Consider the following 16,635-nt stretch of genomic DNA (forward strand, 5'->3'; position numbering starts at 1 on the left):
AAAAAAAAATAAAATGTATTTGGTACAGGGTCCCACTACACAGCTTGGACTCTAGTGATGCTCCTGTTTTCAGACTCCTCAGTGTTGGGATTACAGGGGTGTGCCAACGTGCCTGGACTCCGTGGCCAGTTCAGTGTACCTGGGGGTGGGGCTGGAGTGGCACGTGGTGCTGGATCAAACCCCGGTCCTGTGCTTGCTTAAGCGGGCGCTTAGTCTGCTGAGCTATTCTGCTGGCCCTTGAGTGTTATTTCTAATTCACTTAAAAAATTGACATGCTGACAGCTGATAGAGCAAAGCTTGAAAATCTCTGTAATGGAATTTAATTCCATGAAAGGACAGTAACAGAAAAAAAGCAAGATTTTCTAGGAGTCATGGCATCATGAGATCTTTAGTGGAATATTCATGCAAACAAAAGGGGAAAAGGCTATTTTTACATAGAAATGTCAGTGACGTCATGCCATGCTAGAGCGCCTGAGTTTGGACCGCTTGGTGAGGCGCGCACCGTGGGGTACTTATCACAGACAGGTGTCTTGCCGAGAGTCTCGGAACAAACGCATTGTGAAGCACGCAGCTACGGAGCTAGAAAATCACCTTTCAGATTTAAAAATTGAATCGCAAGTGCTATCTATACTTTCTTGCATATTGGATTTAGGATTTTCAAATTTGACAGGGTAGTCATTTCAAAATATGTTCATATTTCAAAAGTTAAAAAAAAATCTTAAAAAATACCTATAGAATCACATATTAATGGAAAATTAATTGTCCCTTTAGTCACCCCCTTTTTTTAAGGAAGGAAAAGGTTTTTTTTTATTTTTTGTGTGACTTTTAAAATTCATTTTAATGAGAAAAAAGATAAAATTGCAATGAGACAGTTTCAAAACAGGTCTGTAGGACAGTTACAATAATTAATACATTGTATATTGTTGTCTTCGTAGTAGTTGTTCAGAATTCTCACCCTGATTAACTCTATATGCTGATATCTGTGAACTAAGCAACTACATTGAGGAATCAGTGTATAATACTAAAGCCATGCCTGAAATACCTGTCATTTTGGTCTTCTAAATGCGTACTGCTTCTAGTGTCATATCAATTATTGCTATACTTTCTTTAAAATAAATGTTTGTAAAAAAAAAGATAAGAAAAGAAAAAGAAAGACAAGAAAATAATGTCATAGGATTGTCCTGCTACAATGTTGTATATGGTTTAATTTCTAAATTGCTGTGTAGTCACCCTTTTAAATGGTCTATCATGATAAATCCTGTAATGTTTTCCTCAAACATTTATTGAAATTAAGTCACTGTTTTCTACAGAACAAAGAAAACATCAATCTGTGGTCACAGGCATTTTGTTAAGTGTTCGTGTCATCGGGTAGAAGGACTCCCGAGGTGCTCGACTGGGAATGCCTGCCACGTACCACTGGATGCTGGCTTGTTTCTTGGAAAAGGGATTAACTATTCACTTTTAATTCCAATTATTTTTTTCTCTTTTTTCTGATGAGAAACTCCCAAACGTTAAATAGCATGGTTGAATGTATAGTATTCACTGTATTTCAGAGCAATCCATTTATTTTTTGGTGAAATTTTCATGGCACACAGTTCCACTTGGTTCCTTTGCTGTATTTCTACCTGGACAGCAGAGTTTCATGAGCGGCTAGCAGTCGGAGGATGGAGGTGAAATGTCTTCCTGCACATGCAGTTTATGTAAAGCCTCATCTCTGTGTGCTGTGGGGGTCGAGATCCTTTGCTTGCAGTCTCTTACTTGCATTCACTTAAATAAGGCTCATTACCTCTTACAAGGCCGACATAGAAGAGACATTCCAATTAGCAGGAATTACACAGTTTCCTGGCTGTCTCCTTTTGATCTGGCCGAAGACACTTGGAACATTCTGGTGCAACACCTTTGCTTCCATCATGAAAGTGGGGGAATGGTTTGCCTGGATTTCTCCTTCACGACCGATGAAACACAAGACGGGAGACCACAGCTTTGATCACCCTTCCAGTCCCACAGGCTGCACGCGTGGTGGCGGGGGAGGGACATGGTGACAAAGTCAAGCTCGACTTCCTTAAGGAATTCTATGTTTTACAGGGTGAATAAATGTAGTATAGTAAGTTAGTGGAAAACTCTAAAAGATGGATATACAAATGCTAGCATACTATCTAGAAAAGATACCCTCGAAAGATCTATTAAGACAGACACAGCATGGTTGGCAAGGCAGAGCAGACCCAGATTGGTAAACTGAAACACACTGAAGACTGTACTGTGAAGCCGCTGAGGTGGTGGGTGGGTCAGCTGCTGGAACACCCACTTTTTTTACATATTTGGTGTGGGGTCTCACTATGCAATTTGCACTCGTAAGGATTCTCCTGTTTTCAGTGTGGGGCCGGGGCCAGCCCAGCATGTGGTGCCGGGGATGGAATGGAACACTCACTTGTACTTGTCACACTAGGACACACTTTCGGGACAAGTAGTACTGTGTGTGTTGTCCACCTCTGAGCTCCTCTAAGTCATCAAGGTCATGGGTCTAGACTGCTTCAGAGTTTCACATCATCTAGCTAAAACTTCACTGAGAAATATTTGGAGCGTACATCTCGTTTTGTATTTTCTCCTGTCTCTGGGCGTGAGGATATGAGGGACTTTTTTATAGTCGGTATTTCCATAAAATTATTTTATGTTTATACAAAAAGTTATAAATAAATAAATAATATTTAGATGCTAGTACCGCTTAAAGGTAGAGTTCTGGAGTTGCACGTGTAATTTCTAGGTAGTGATTGCTGCAGTGTTTCACAGTATGCATTTCACTCTGGTGCATAAAGTCAGAAAAGGAAAGTAAGTAAAATAAAACCTTGATAGAATTAATTCTTTTTTTTTTTTTGTGGAACCGGAGATTGGAACTCAGACCCTTACGCTTGCCAGGCAAGTGTTTATTCTACTGAGCCGTCTCCCCAGCCCTAATAGAATTAACTCTGAGTGGGGGAGTTTTCACTTCCACCAGTGTGTACATGAGGATCCTTAATGCAGTTGCTTTGGTGTAGGGGCCCTGGCCAGCCGACTTGTGAAGCAAGTCCGGAGATGTGGATTTTGTTCTCAGAGCAAAGCTCACTTTGCTTTCTCTCCTGGCCATAAACTGTGCACTTATTTGCATCAGAAAGTGAGGCTGTTATCGTGTTCCCAAATCTGACAGCATGACTCATAATTTTTTTTTTTTCTGTATTTTAGGGAAGGGTCTTCACTAGATAGGACACTACAGCATGTTCAGGGTCCTTCACTAGATAGGACTCGTAGTGACCCGCCTGTTTACAGCCTCCCAAGAGCTGGGATTACAGGCCTGCACCATCATGCCCAGTCTCAATCACTGTCTCAGTGTGCCCCAGGGGCAGGGCTGCACTACAGGCCCAGGGACTGAACCCCCAGCCCCTGTGCCTGCTTGCAGGTGCTTTAATCTGCTGAGCTATTTGGCTGGCCCTCATGACTCATAATATTAATGCACAACTTTTACACTTCATCAAAATTAATTTATAAATGTGAGTAATATACCAATAATGAAGTCTTCAGTTTTTCTTCTTGAATAACTGGATATTTGAGGCAAACATATTTTTTTGCTAAAAATAACTGAATAATTCATATGTATATGTATGTAATGACAGATATGAATGTGTCCATCTCATGCTTAGTGTCTGTTGTACCAACAAGGAGAAAATAAAGGACTTTCTTTGATTCTCATTTTGTAGGTATTTGCAGTAGCACCGTGCTCTTAGCAGAACCATTCACACACACGCAGCTGTCGAAACTGAGGGGACCCACCATGCCAGCCCACCCCTGTGAGTGTCACGCTCTGCCTCCTTGGAGAAGCTTTTGTGCTTCATGCTGGAGGTGTGAGAGCTGTCCAGAGAGGCTGGGACAGGAGAGGAATGTTGCTGGTGCTGTGGTGGGCCAGCCCTGTAGCCACCGAGTCACTTGGGCAGGACGGTCTGCGCTCTGCACAAGGAGAAAGATGCGTGGACCTGGCGAACCAGCCAGCTCTTGCAGGGCAGGGGCCCGGGTGGCCTTCTCTGTCCTGCCCTGCTGGCTCTCATTGCCTGTGGGCGCCTTCTGCGTCGCGCTGTCTACCGGGAGCAGTGCAGCCGGCTGGCAGTGGTTAGCGTCTTACGTGAGGTGTGCTGTTTAGAGCCAAATCACTGCCCACGAAACCACATTATTTAATCACTGCCATGGTCATTTCCACACTTGCCATGCAGGGTGGACACGAGGATGGCAGTCCTGTATGAAGGCAGGTGGAGTGCTCCATGTCATACATCGCCAACTAGTGACATTCTTATCACGTGTTATTCCCACAGATAGGGGCATTGTGGCGCAAGAAGATAAGTAACTTACCCAAACAGCAAGCGTCAAAATTCGTTCCATGTAGTGGAATTTTCCAAGCTGTGCTCTGGGACAACGTGTGTGTGCACATGCGCACACACTTTCAAGATACTGAGAACAGAGAGATTAATCAGACACAGTCTGGCTCACTTCAGTGCACAAAGCACACATTTCTCGGGATGGTTTGAATAAAAAGCAGAGGTGTCATGGGGACCACATGCTTCACACCTCAGTGGAAGACCTGGGCCCACCAGAGCTCCTGGCTTTGGGGCTCTGTCCTGTAAGTGTAGGTCAGAAACTGCTGTGTCCACCTTTGCTGCTGCTGTCCCTGAGACAGCCCCCATTACGTGGCACCCAGCAGTCGGCAGGGGTGTCTAGCCCGCTGCACACACTGCCCTCATAGAGCTGCCTGGAGCTACTGTCTACAGCAGGGAGGTGGCAGCTGCTCCTCTGGGTCCTTTCAGCCTCGGGTAGGTGCACATCCTTGGTGCAGTTCCTCCACTCAGATTTCCAGTTGCAGAACACACACACATGACCTCGCACCCCTGCCCTTGCGCTGAGGTGTGACTTGAGTGGCCTGGATTCCAGGCTCAGCATCCACAGGTGGTGTGGAGCATGCAGCTCTGCATACACAGAGCCTGCGGTGCAGCCTTGCAAATAAGGAGATGCCTCAGGGCCCTGCAGCAGGTGTGGCGGTGGCCTTGGGACTGTGCGGGTGGTAGCAGAGACCGGAAGTAGGAAGTGGAAGAAGGTGACCAAAGAACTTTGTAGGAATGGGGTGTCTGAGTTAGACCTGAGGGTTTGGAAGAAGCTTAGAGAGAAAGGGCTGCACTGGACTGAGGAAGACCAGCATTCATTAGCTGCGCAGGGGTGCAGAGTTGCTGGGCTAGGGCTTTTCTTTCATCACAGTGGCTGCTGATGAGGGTGAAGTTGCACAGGGGTCTGGCAGGAAGCAACTGCAAGGTCTGAAGCATGGTTTGAAATGAGAGCAGTCAGAATCAGAGTTGGCTCTCATTCTGCTCTTTCCCACTGCCTCAGCTGTGTTTTGGTATACAAAAGCCACGGGTGTAGGAAGGTGAATCCCAGGAGCCGGCATCCTGTCCGAGCGATCCTGCAGGTACATGTGGATTTTTCTGGGGAGGACCAGTGTGGCCGCCTCTGCGTCTCAGTTCAGCAATCTCCAAGACTCTTGGCTTCGCAGCTCTGACAGCTGGTGCTCACTCACTTTGTCCTAGAGATCAGGTGCACCTACAGGGTATATCTGGGGATGGGCCAGATGGGAGGGCCAGGAGCAGCAGGGGACCGCCGAGGATCAAGTGGAATATGTGTGCCTACCCACTTTGTGTATCAAATAGACATATATTAGGAAAAAGTACAAAGGAAAAAGAGTGTACTTTAGAAGCATATAAACTAGTTCTGCTTTAAGTAGTGCATCAAGTTGAAAGTTCTTATAGCTCTAGGCCACGAAGCTGTGAGCAGCTGGGTACAGCATGAAAAAATACTTCTACATAGCACGGAATTCTGAGGACCTCAAGCAGAGTGGCCCAACACACACATACATAGGCACAGCAGGGACCTAGGCCTTGGAGGCTCAGGGCTGCTTGCGGGGGTCCCAGGAGCAGGTCCAGGACCCAAATATGTCAAGGACAAACTGCGGACTGGATGTATTCCTGTAGGTGCTTGGGAAAAGGTGGAGGGAGGCAGCAGCTGCTGGCCAGGAAGCTGGGCGCTTAGTCCGTTAAACAGCTGGCGAAAGAAAGTATCAGTGTCACTAATGACAACAGTAATAGTCTTCCCTGGTTATTTTCATCTTATAACTATATTTGAATAATAGAATTATTACTCAGAAATTAAACATGTGAGATTGGAATATATACTGGGGTCATGGGTAGCAAGGGGGTTTATTAGAGCCACCTCCGGTCCCCAGGGCCACCTATTTGGTAGGCAGGGAAATGGCTCTTGGAAGGAGAAAGCATCCTCAAGCCAGACTTTTGGGATTCCTGATAAGTAACATGAGCACAATCTGAGTTCACCATAAATAAAATACCATGGAGAGATGGAGACCGTGAACAGTAACTTCAGACAAGGCTCAGAAATAGAGTACCTGTGTTCAAAGTACTTGTTATTAAACAATGTTATTGTTGATGAAATAAAACAATGGCAAAATCAAGATGAGCAAAAAACCACGATTCTAGCAAATGAGAGCCGACTCGATGCTGGGTGGGTGCTGGCCAAGCGGGCACGCACTGGACGGCTAGACCGGAGCAGGTGTGGTGTGCGGGCTAGCGATGACTGCCCGGCACCGCTGGGGAGGGAGGGCCGCGTCGCTGGGCCTGCGCCTGCTGTTCTGCCAGCTCGTGCACATGCAGTCTCGGTGCCCTAGTAGCACTGCGAGGAAACTACCCTGCATGCACCGGACATACTGGTCGTGGTAAAAACCCAAAACACTGTAACTAAGACCAGACCCAAATCAAAAAGGACCTGAACAATAGCTTGCATATGGGAGAAAACTAATTATAGTGAGCTCTACGGCGGTAGACGTGGACAGTGCTGTCCAGCCCCACACAACACACAGCCTGCCGCAGGGTCCCTCAGGGACTGCTCCAGGACAGCGGAAGACCACGTCCACCACAGTGATGTCTTCATAAACACTATTTAAAATTGCTAGTATATGCAAAAGGTGCACATATACATGCAGTAAAATATAAAATATAAGTGCAGCATTTAAAATATAACATACATAAAATATTTACATACTTCTTTATGATATCTGTCAGAAAATATAAACCGAGGAAGGCTAATATTAGATTCTAAAATATGAAAACAGGTGTGTATGTAAGCAGCTGTCAGCCTCAGCGTTAGCGAGCAGGCGCGCGTCCTTAGTCCAAGCAGAGGTCACTTCTGTGTTTGTTTCAGCGTTCCCATGCTTATGTGTCTACAACTTTTTTTAAGTATAAAAATTTTAAACCTTAAAATTCTATATTTGAATTTGCATATGACTCAGTTGTAATTTTGTAATCTGCTGCATGAAAAGTACATGTTCATAAAAATGAGACTGCCATCAAAGGAGATGTGTTTTACGCTAGCTATTGTAATTGACTTCGTTTAGAGAAAAAAATATCTTTAGAAAATAATGTTAATCAGTCTCTAAAGTATAAGGAATAAAAACGGTATTTTAACGCGTGTGGAGGTTAGGGTTTCTAGAAGGACAGGACCGGCAGGAAGGCCCGTGTAATAGATGGCAGGGGCGTTGCAGCTGCGCCCCAGGGTCAGCCCCCGTGGAGGCCCAGCAGCGGCTCAGCGTGGGGCTGGAGGCCGCAGAGCAGGGCCGAGGACGCAGCTGCGGTCTGAGCCTCAGGCCTGGAAGCTGCCTCGAGAGTCCCGGTGTGAGTCCGTGTTGAAAGACTGAAGAAGTTGGAGTCTGATGTCCACAGGAAATGTCTAGCGACACTCACAGAAGCAGAGGGCAGCTTGTCCACGCACCAGCGACCTCCTCCTCGGTGGCCCTCTGCCTGCGCTACAGGCCTGCAGGATGGTGCCCCAGGCTCAGGGAGGCTCTTCTCTTTCAGTTGGCTGGCCTGCCTGCCAATCATTTCCGGAACCACCCCCCAGACTCACGCAGAAGTGGGCTTTCCTCCGCTAGGCGGGTCCTGATCCCGTTGCCAGTACAGCTTGCAGTAGAGTTAGGTCATGCATGTGATTTTGATTCAAAGAGAAAATTTAAATTAAAAAGGAGAATTTTGATTCAAGAGAAAATTTAAATTAAAAAGAAACATACCTCCAGTTCCTTGGCATTCACCTTTAGCTTTCAATTGTTCCTGTTGATGTTCTAAGTGAAATGCAAATCCATGTGTCTAAGGGTTCCCTCCAGGTCAGGGCAGGCCCAGCGTGCACCTCGTGGGCTCAAGGGCTCCCCAGGAGCAGGAGCAGCTTCGTGCTGGGGCGGTCGGCCTTAGAGGGGCTCCACCTGTGGGGTGCGCCTCCAAGGGTTCGGCTTTAACTGAGGACATGTGACCTCAAACTTCCTGTACTATAGCTGTAGGCTACCATTTTGCTTAAGCATGAATTCTTTTTTTATAGTTGAAATAAAGCTCAATTAAGTTTATAAATAATTTTGATATCTGGGGGCAATCATGTTTTATACATGACTACATTTATATTTAATAAAACATTTTCATTTAAATTTTATCAGAAATATGCGTAATTTTAGTAAAACATGTACCATGCTGCCGTTACTCGCCGGCCAGCAGAGCAGTCCGCTCTCGCGGAGGACTTGGTTCTCGCGCACGCTGCAGCGCTGGGACGCCTCTCTTCTTGCCCTTCGCTGCGCGGGTGCTAACTCATGTGGTCTGAGGACTGCAGCTGCGCCTGCGCTCGGGCTTCCCAGCAGCCCCTCGGGTGTCACGGCAGCTCTTGACTTGTGCTCCCTTGTGTGGCCCTAGGACAGCTTCCCAGCACGATTTGGAGGAATTCACTTTGTCAACCAGCCCTGGTACATCCACGCCCTGTACACTGTGATCCGGCCCTTCCTGAAGGAGAAGACTCGAAAAAGGGTATGTGCGTTTGTGTATAAATCCCTCTGCTTTGCATTCAGTGACTTATGATGCATATTGTGTGTATAGTGTTGGCCCTGGTAAAAGGTGCATTTGTGTAGCCACATAAGTATTTACCATCAAAGGCATTTAAAAATTATTAGAGGCCTTCTGATTAAAAAAAAAATATTTATTTATTTGTTTGGTGCAGGGTCTCACTATGCAGCTGGGACTCATAGTGATCCTCTCGTCTCAGCCTCCTCAGCGCTGGGATTATAGGCATATGCCACCAGGCCTGGTTTCGGTGGCCAGCAATGTGTGCCTGGGGTTTTGGGGCTTGCATGGCACGTGGTTCTGGGATTGAACCCAGGTTCTTCACTTGCCAGGCAAATGCTTAGATGACTGAGCTATCTCCCTTACCATTTGCATGGAATATTTAAAAACAAAAAACAAAAAAGGACAATTTAGCGTATTTATTATATAAGAAAGCTAAAGTATAAAGGCAAAAGAAATGGTGCCATATTAATATGTTATTATTAGTGCAAATAATTTCTCGTAGGGTCTAGCAAAGTTTTAGTATCATTTGCTGAGCAGTGGGTGTTATTTCGGGAGGTGTACTGCAGTGGCCTGGTGATAGTCTCCCTGTTTCTCAGTGACTGAGACTGTGCCTCTATGTTCAGAGGCCTCAGAGGGCAGTTGTCATTTTTGTATCTAATGTTAGTGTGCTTGTTTACGGTGTGTGAAGTTTGCTAGTCTCAGTAGTGTAGGAGAAATTCCCTAAATAATTAAAATGTATATTAAAAATTGCTGCTAGTACCTAGAAATCGAAATATTCATGATTTAGAATTCAGAAAGTGGAAGCATTTTGTTGACACTTTGCATCCCCAAGGTGACTGCGGTTGTCCAGCATACCTGCCGGGGCTCTGGGTCCAGAGCATCCTGGGGACACACGCGCCCTGCTGCTCCGTGTCACGCTGTGCTCAGTGCTCTGCGGTTCCTCCCACTGGCTCCCGGGTTAGCACTCATTTCATAGGAGGGAAATTCGGCACAGAAGGTTGAGCAGTTTGCTCTGAATCACAGTAAGCGGCAGGGCTGGCTGTGTGGAGGCTGAATGGGGAAAGAGGGTCAGAAGGGGCCTGGGCAGGTGCACTCTGCGCCACTGACAGACGGCAGAGAGCACAGTGGCCCTGGAAGGCCGGGGGCTAGGAGCGCAGAGCCGGGTGAGCCTGACCGCAGACAGCTCCCTGTGCCCTGCGGAGTCTGGGCCTTCGGATCCCCTGCGAAGAGAAGTGGTGGAGGGTGCTGCTGGAAGGGTGACCTGCTCTGACCAGATGGCACTAGAAGGGGCATTTCCACGCAGGCGGTCGTCCCCACTGTCCATGGCAGCAGAGAGATCGAGGTAATGCTGAGTGAGAGCCCCACTCTGAGGTAGTGATGAGAAGCGTGGCAGAAGCTGCTCTCTGGCAGGGGCGGGAGGCAGAGAATGTGGGCATTAGATTTAGGAAAGCTGGGAGCAGAATGAGGCCTGGGAGAGGAGGTGGTGGTGTGCCGTGCTGCAGCCAGAGCAGGTGGCCGCTGTGGCGCCTGGGCCCCAGCCTCACTTCCTTTGTGATCTGCGAGAGAAACTTAACTGCTTAGCAGGGCAAGGGCTTCCAGGGCCAGCGTTTAACCTTCCCAGGAAGGTTTCTACTGATGAGAAGAATCGAGGAGTGTGTGTGTGTGTGTGTGTGTGTGTGTGTGTGTGTGTGGCAGAGATGAGAAGAATGTGGGAGTGTGATGTAAGAATCTAGAAAAGTATGTGTGATGAGAATTGAGGAGTGTGTGTATTGTGTGTGTACATGTGTGCGTGTGTATATGCACATGTGCGCATGTGTGTCCGTGAGAGGCATGAGAAGAATCTAGGAGCGTGTGATAGATAAGAATCTAGAAGAGTGTGTGACGAGAACTGAGGAGTGTATGTTGTGTGTGTGCGTGATGAGAAGAACTGAAGTGTGTGCATGGGTGTGTGTTTTTTGAGGAGGAAGCCCTGCCGTGTGTGCCCCGGGCAGCGTGGGCAGGCGTGAGGCTTGCGGTCCCCTGTGTGCACCATGGGGCACCTCCCGCCTCCGGGGCCCTGCAGCCCGCTGGCCCCTTCGCTGCTCCGGCCTTAGGGCAGGAGCTGCGGGTCCCTGCTTTCACGTTCCCGTGGTTCCTGGTTTGTTAACCAGCGACTGCCTCCCTCGCATCGTGGTTGGTGCCAGCTCAGCTCTCTTCCCTTCCCGCGTATTGGAGTCTGTGGATTCTGCTGTGCGGAGAGCAAACCCAGCGTGCCAGCTGTGCACCTCGAGGCTGCCCGGTTAGAACTGATGTGTTTGCAGTAAATAGCTCATAAGTGTGTATGAGATGACATCATGACGTATCAGAGAAGGCTCATCTGCAGTTTTAAGTTTGAAATGAAAAAAGAGAAAAGGGCTCGCGATTGCTGGATAGACACATCTTGAGTAGGGGTCCTGAGCAAATAGTTAGGTCAATACAAAAGATCGATATAGACAGCCGCAGCAACAGTCGGCGTTCACACGCAGTGTCACATTGCTGATGCTTCCGTCTGCTTTCCACGTGGACAGTTAGGTATGCAAGTAGCAGGGAAGCGGGCGACCTTACGGAACGCCTGCCCTTTGGGCCTTCAACCGCATTGAGCTTTTCCTGTGATGACACTCATTTCCTTCATTTATTTACATCACCTGCTTTGCATTTTGAAGTCATAATTTAGTGGCTACAGTGTCCTTATTTTTATTGGTGACAAAGAGAAAGCAGTCCTGAGGAGAGCTTGTGGCTTAGCAACTTGGCAGGCTCTGGACTGACAAGCGCCCTGTGGCCAGGTCTGTAGCAGCACCCTCATCCCGCGCTCCCCAGCTCATGCTGGTCCAGTGCAGAGCTGTGTGCATGGCGGAGCCGGCTTGAGCCTGTGACCGGGAAGCAGAGAAACAGGTTTATGCCTCCACCTCTTTAGTGCAGTGCCTGTCTGACCTTGCTGAAACGGCTGAGCTGTTTTGTACGTCAGGGCTTTTATATGAAATGTTAGTGCAAGACCACCAGGCCTGCCTGCTTCACAGGGTCCACGAGAGGCCTCCGCAGGAGGCGTGGAGCCCCTTCGTGCCGGTCCCCTCCTCCTCCCTGCTGCCCGGGGCATCTGGGTGCTACTCAGCCTCCTCCCTCTGTCTTCACCCTCCCCTTGCACTCTAGATATTCTTACACGGCAACAACCTGAACAGCCTGCACCAGCTGATCCACCCTGAGATCCTGCCCTCGGAGTTCGGAGGGATGCTGCCCCCCTACGACATGGGCACGTGGGCGAGGACTCTGCTGGACCACGAGTATGACGACGACAGCGAGTACAGCATGGGCCCCTACAGCGTGCCCGGGAAGGAGGTGGACAGAGAGCTCTCCCCCAGGTCCATGAAGAGGTATGCGGGCGGGGTGACTGCACTCCAAGGTGCCTCCTTTTCTTGTGTGCGTATGTTTTCGCTGGGGGGATTTTGAAGCCTTTCATCCATGACTGGGTGATGAAGTGATTTTTTGGAGTGAGAATGCTGCCCGTTTACTGCCTTGGCAGTTTCCCAGTAAAGTATGTCCAGCTGCCCTTACTGTAATCACTGAACTACTGCTCCCCGGGACCTCTGCTCTCCGCATGGGACCTTGCATCCCAGCCTCGGCAGCCTCTGGGACCACGGTTCTCTGCCCTGTGTCTGAGTTCATTTTCAGATCCCACCAATCAGTGAAGTCAAGTAGTGTTTTGTCCATCCCGTTGAACCCCATAAATGCATGCAATCATTACCCATCAACTATTTATGAAGTCATGCTAACTAACCTCAACTTCACTTTGTTCCATTTTACGGTCAGTTTGTCAGAGGCTTTTGAAGCCCCCAAATCTGTAGTTTTTCACCTGTCCTCTGAAGCACTCAGACTCCCGATAGAGAGCACCACGCCAAGCAGTGGGTGTGTTCTTACTCGAGTGACAACAGCACCTTCCTTCCATCTAAGAAGCTTGTCAGTGCTCCGAGTAGGGTTTCCTGTGAAGAAAGGGCCTGCGGAGGCCAGCATGTGCGTGCGCCACCCCGAAGCCAGCCCCACGCGCAGAGCCATGTTACGTTTTCAGTGCCTGTGCCACAGCCTTGCCTAAGGCCTGACCATTGCAGCTGCCAAGCAGCCTGCTTTCTTACCAGTTTAATCCTCATACAGTTCATTGCTGAGTCAGAGTCCTGCTGTCCGCCTAATGCCTGGCACTTGCACGTCTGTCTGCTTTCATTTGGTGGAGGAATTGCAGATACACAAAGACACATGGCTGCCCCGAGGACAGACCCAGCAGCAAAGATGTTGCCTAATTCTCTGGGTTCCTTGAGCCACAGTGTCTTAGAGTTCAATTGAATAATGGCTGCAAATATTATGCTTTTAGCTCATTTTTAGAAATATAGGGGCCACAATGCTGGCGAGTGACCCCACTGAACTCAAGGGCGACAGGACATTTCACTTTTGCCAGCCCTGGCCAGTGTCCTTTGTCATAGCTCTGGTCCACGTGGGAGCATACCTGGTTCTCAAAGCTGGTGTTTGTGACAGTGCTGCTGCTGCTGCTGCTGCTGCTGCTGTTACTGTGCTCTGTGTGTGTGTGTGTGTGTGTGTGTGTGTGTGGCCACTTCCTCTACAAGTTATGGTTTATCCACCAATCAACAAGTTTGTATTTAAACCAGTTTTATGCTTTCTATCTCTCTTCTCTCTGAGCATAACTTCCTGAGTGGAGCCCCCCGATGGTGACCTAACATCAAGGATTTTGTCAGGCTCTCAGAGGAACTGCGGAGTCGTGCACACATTTTGTGTGTTTGTGTGTAACTGTATATGTAGGCACATACATGTGTGTATGTATGTACACACGGATGCATTTTTTCCCAAAGAGAAGACATATGTGTTATCAAAGTCTTACAGTTTGAAAATAAAAAAGAGCTTTAAAGTAATGATTGAAGGGCCAGGGAGATGGCTCAGTAGAATAAGCACTTCCCTGGCAAGCACAAGGGCCTGAGTCAATCTCTGGTTTTGCAAAAAAAAAAAAAAAAAAAAAAAATTCATGAATAACTTTCCTCTAATGAGAGTAATTTTGATACTAACAGTCCTTACAGGCTTCCACCTACTCAGTGCCGGCTGCGGCTGCGAGTGAGCGCGGCCTAGCGCCGAGTGTGGCCGAGTCACTCACCCGGTGCTGCAGCAGCAGCCCTGTGGGGACCTCCCGGCCTCGCAGTCAGAGCCCGTGTTGAGCAGAGCAGGTCTCCAGCCACCAGCTCCAGAGCCTTTTCACACCATTAGTTTTGAGTTGCTCTGTACGGGGTGATTCAGGGAGGAGCAGCAGCAGGCTGCAAGTCTTGATGTCCCCTCATTGTCTCTCTTGCCAGCCACTCGCCTTTCTCCTGCAGCCCCTCCCCCTGTGATGTTCCCTTCACGTGGTGTGCAGACGTGAGCACATTTCTCTCTACAGCCAAATTGAATCAGATCATTTCTTGTCTCTGATTAACTTGCTAAACGCCCGAGGGTCGTGCAGTGAACACCACCAGCTCCTCCTTGCAGCCAGTGAGCACTGAGCCTGCGGACCTGCTGCCACTCTCCCTGGGTCTCCCTGCCCCTCGCCACAGCTGCTGTGTAGACACGACAACTCTGCCCTGCCCCTCTAGCCTCCAGCTGCTCCTGCCTCAGGGTCCTTGCCCACCCCTGCTGTCACCTCTTGGGACGTTTTGGTATCTTCTGACCCCCAGGCTCAACCCTCTCTTGGCCCTGGTCTGGTCGCCTGAACTACAGGATGTCTTGGGCTGATCTCCCTCACAGCAGGGCTTAGCAGTCTGTGAAATGGTTCCTTCTGCAGCCCTCCTCAGGGCCCACTCCATGGAGACTGAGTGGCACTGTCTGCTCTCTTGGTGGCCCGTGGAGGGCTCAGCAGGCACCAACTGACTGAGCGGGAATGTGCTCCCGTCGGCGGCTGCCTTGGAGTGTGCTGTGCTGCAGCCTGGCCCTGGGTCACTCCGAGGCTGCAGCCACCGGCACTGCTGTGGCTGTCATGGAGGCCACTGCCCATGAACACTGGTCAGACAGTCCTGGGAACGCTTGTCTGTCCACACCCTCGTCATTCTCCTTGTCTGCACTTAGCTTTTCCCTTATTCTAATGGTAGGTTTGGCTCAGTCAGTACACCTTTTAGAATGATTTAGGATTTGAATGTATGACATCCTTTCTTGCTTGGATGAAGCTTCTTTAATTCTGTTAACAAAATTCTGAAGAATTTGTGTAAATACAAATTGTAGGAGTTGTGTTAATGGAATTCTGTCCTTTTCTGAGACCAGGAATCGTAGCTCCCCTTCGAGGGCCGGCTCAGGTCACCGCAGCTTCCTCCTTCAGTTCCCCTCGGCCGCAGTCTTTCTCCATTTCTTATTACTCTTACATTGAGAGGGAGTCGTTTCGTTTCTTCTCCAAAACCTGGTTGTAACTGTTCCCTTGGGCGTATTCATCCACGTGGAAGGTGGCTTTCTCCTCCTGTGGAAATGCATAGGCGAGAAGACTTACACACAAAGACCAAGTTCAGCAGGTTGTGGTGCTCAGAGCAGCGGAGCGTCCCCCGCCTTACGCCTTCAGCGCTTAGGAGGGAGCACGTGACAGCCGCAGCGAGCCCAGATGCGGGTGCACGGCAGGAGCAGGAGCCACTTCTGCTGTGTGGTGTCGAGCCCTTAGCGTTATGCCGCGACGAACCCTATCACAGGCCTCTGTGTTATGGAGTCGTTGGTTCTTGAAGCGGTGCGTAAGTAGGCACTCTTCATTGTATTGACGAGGAGTGCAGCGTGCAGGGAGGCAAGTGGCTTCCACTGCTTGTGCAACCACGCAGTAGCAGTGTAATTTCGTGGCTATTCCTGTTCTCTGAGCCGTCTTCTTGCGCTCTGTGGGCCGTCTTCTTAGCCACTGCCATTGCCATCTGCCAGAATTTGTTCTGGGATTTAGGCACACATTGTTGCCTCTGAACCTTCCTGTTCCTCTATGATGTGAGCTTCTTTTTTCCATTTTATAAATAAGAACACATAATTTTAGGAAGCTTAAGTAGCCATCCTACGACCTTAGGACCGGTCCTGGTTATGGCAGCAGCCATAACTGGAGTTGAGCTCCCCAGCCCAGCCGAAGAGCGCTTGGGCCTGTGGCCACGTGAGTTCTGGGTGGCCAGGCTCAGCTCAGCGGCTTTCAAAGACGAAGCAAAAGTGCTTCATCATAGACAGCGGGAGCTGTGTGAGACCCTGGGGTGCTGCGGCGAGACCCTGGGGTGCTGCGCCGAGACCCTGGGGTGCTGCGGTGAGACCCTGGGGTGCTGCGCCGAGACCCTGGGGTGCTGCGTGCCATCATGGAAGCTGCCCCAGCGCAGATCCTCACGGGTCAGAGCCCACACAGCTCCCTGTCCTTTCTAGAGAGGAGTAAATGACAGGACACTCGGGCAATGAAACACCGAAGACATCCGACCCACAGAAGGCTTCCGCACAGCTTTTTGCAGGAGTGTTCTGCATGTGGGAGCAGCGCTCAGCAGACAGCGCTGTCCTCTGTGGCTCCAGACAGGAGCCAGCTGGGACTGAAGCCTGACTTGGGCAGGAGTGCAAGGCAAGGTAAATGCTTTGCTAGGACTGCCACATGCTAAATACATAAAAATAAATAAACAAATTTGAGACTGGGCGTGGTGGTGCGCACCTTAATCCCAGA

The 16,635-nt window shown here is 49.2% G+C and overlaps 1 protein-coding gene across 1 annotated transcript in view; it reads left to right on the plus strand.

The window, feature by feature from the left end:
- Clvs2 (clavesin 2) overlaps positions 1-16,635 on the plus strand; it is a 78,399-nt gene that overhangs the window by 45,119 nt on the left and 16,645 nt on the right. The window contains exons 3-4 of the mRNA XM_004630238.2: positions 8,802-8,912; positions 12,114-12,334. Coding sequence (XP_004630295.1) covers positions 8,802-8,912; positions 12,114-12,334 — 332 coding nt within the window. The remainder of the gene's footprint in view (positions 1-8,801; positions 8,913-12,113; positions 12,335-16,635) is intronic.

The sequence above is a fragment of the Octodon degus genome, unplaced genomic scaffold (assembly GCF_000260255.1).
Source record: "Octodon degus isolate 3935 unplaced genomic scaffold, OctDeg1.0 scaffold00034, whole genome shotgun sequence".
Taxonomy (NCBI): domain Eukaryota; kingdom Metazoa; phylum Chordata; class Mammalia; order Rodentia; family Octodontidae; genus Octodon; species Octodon degus.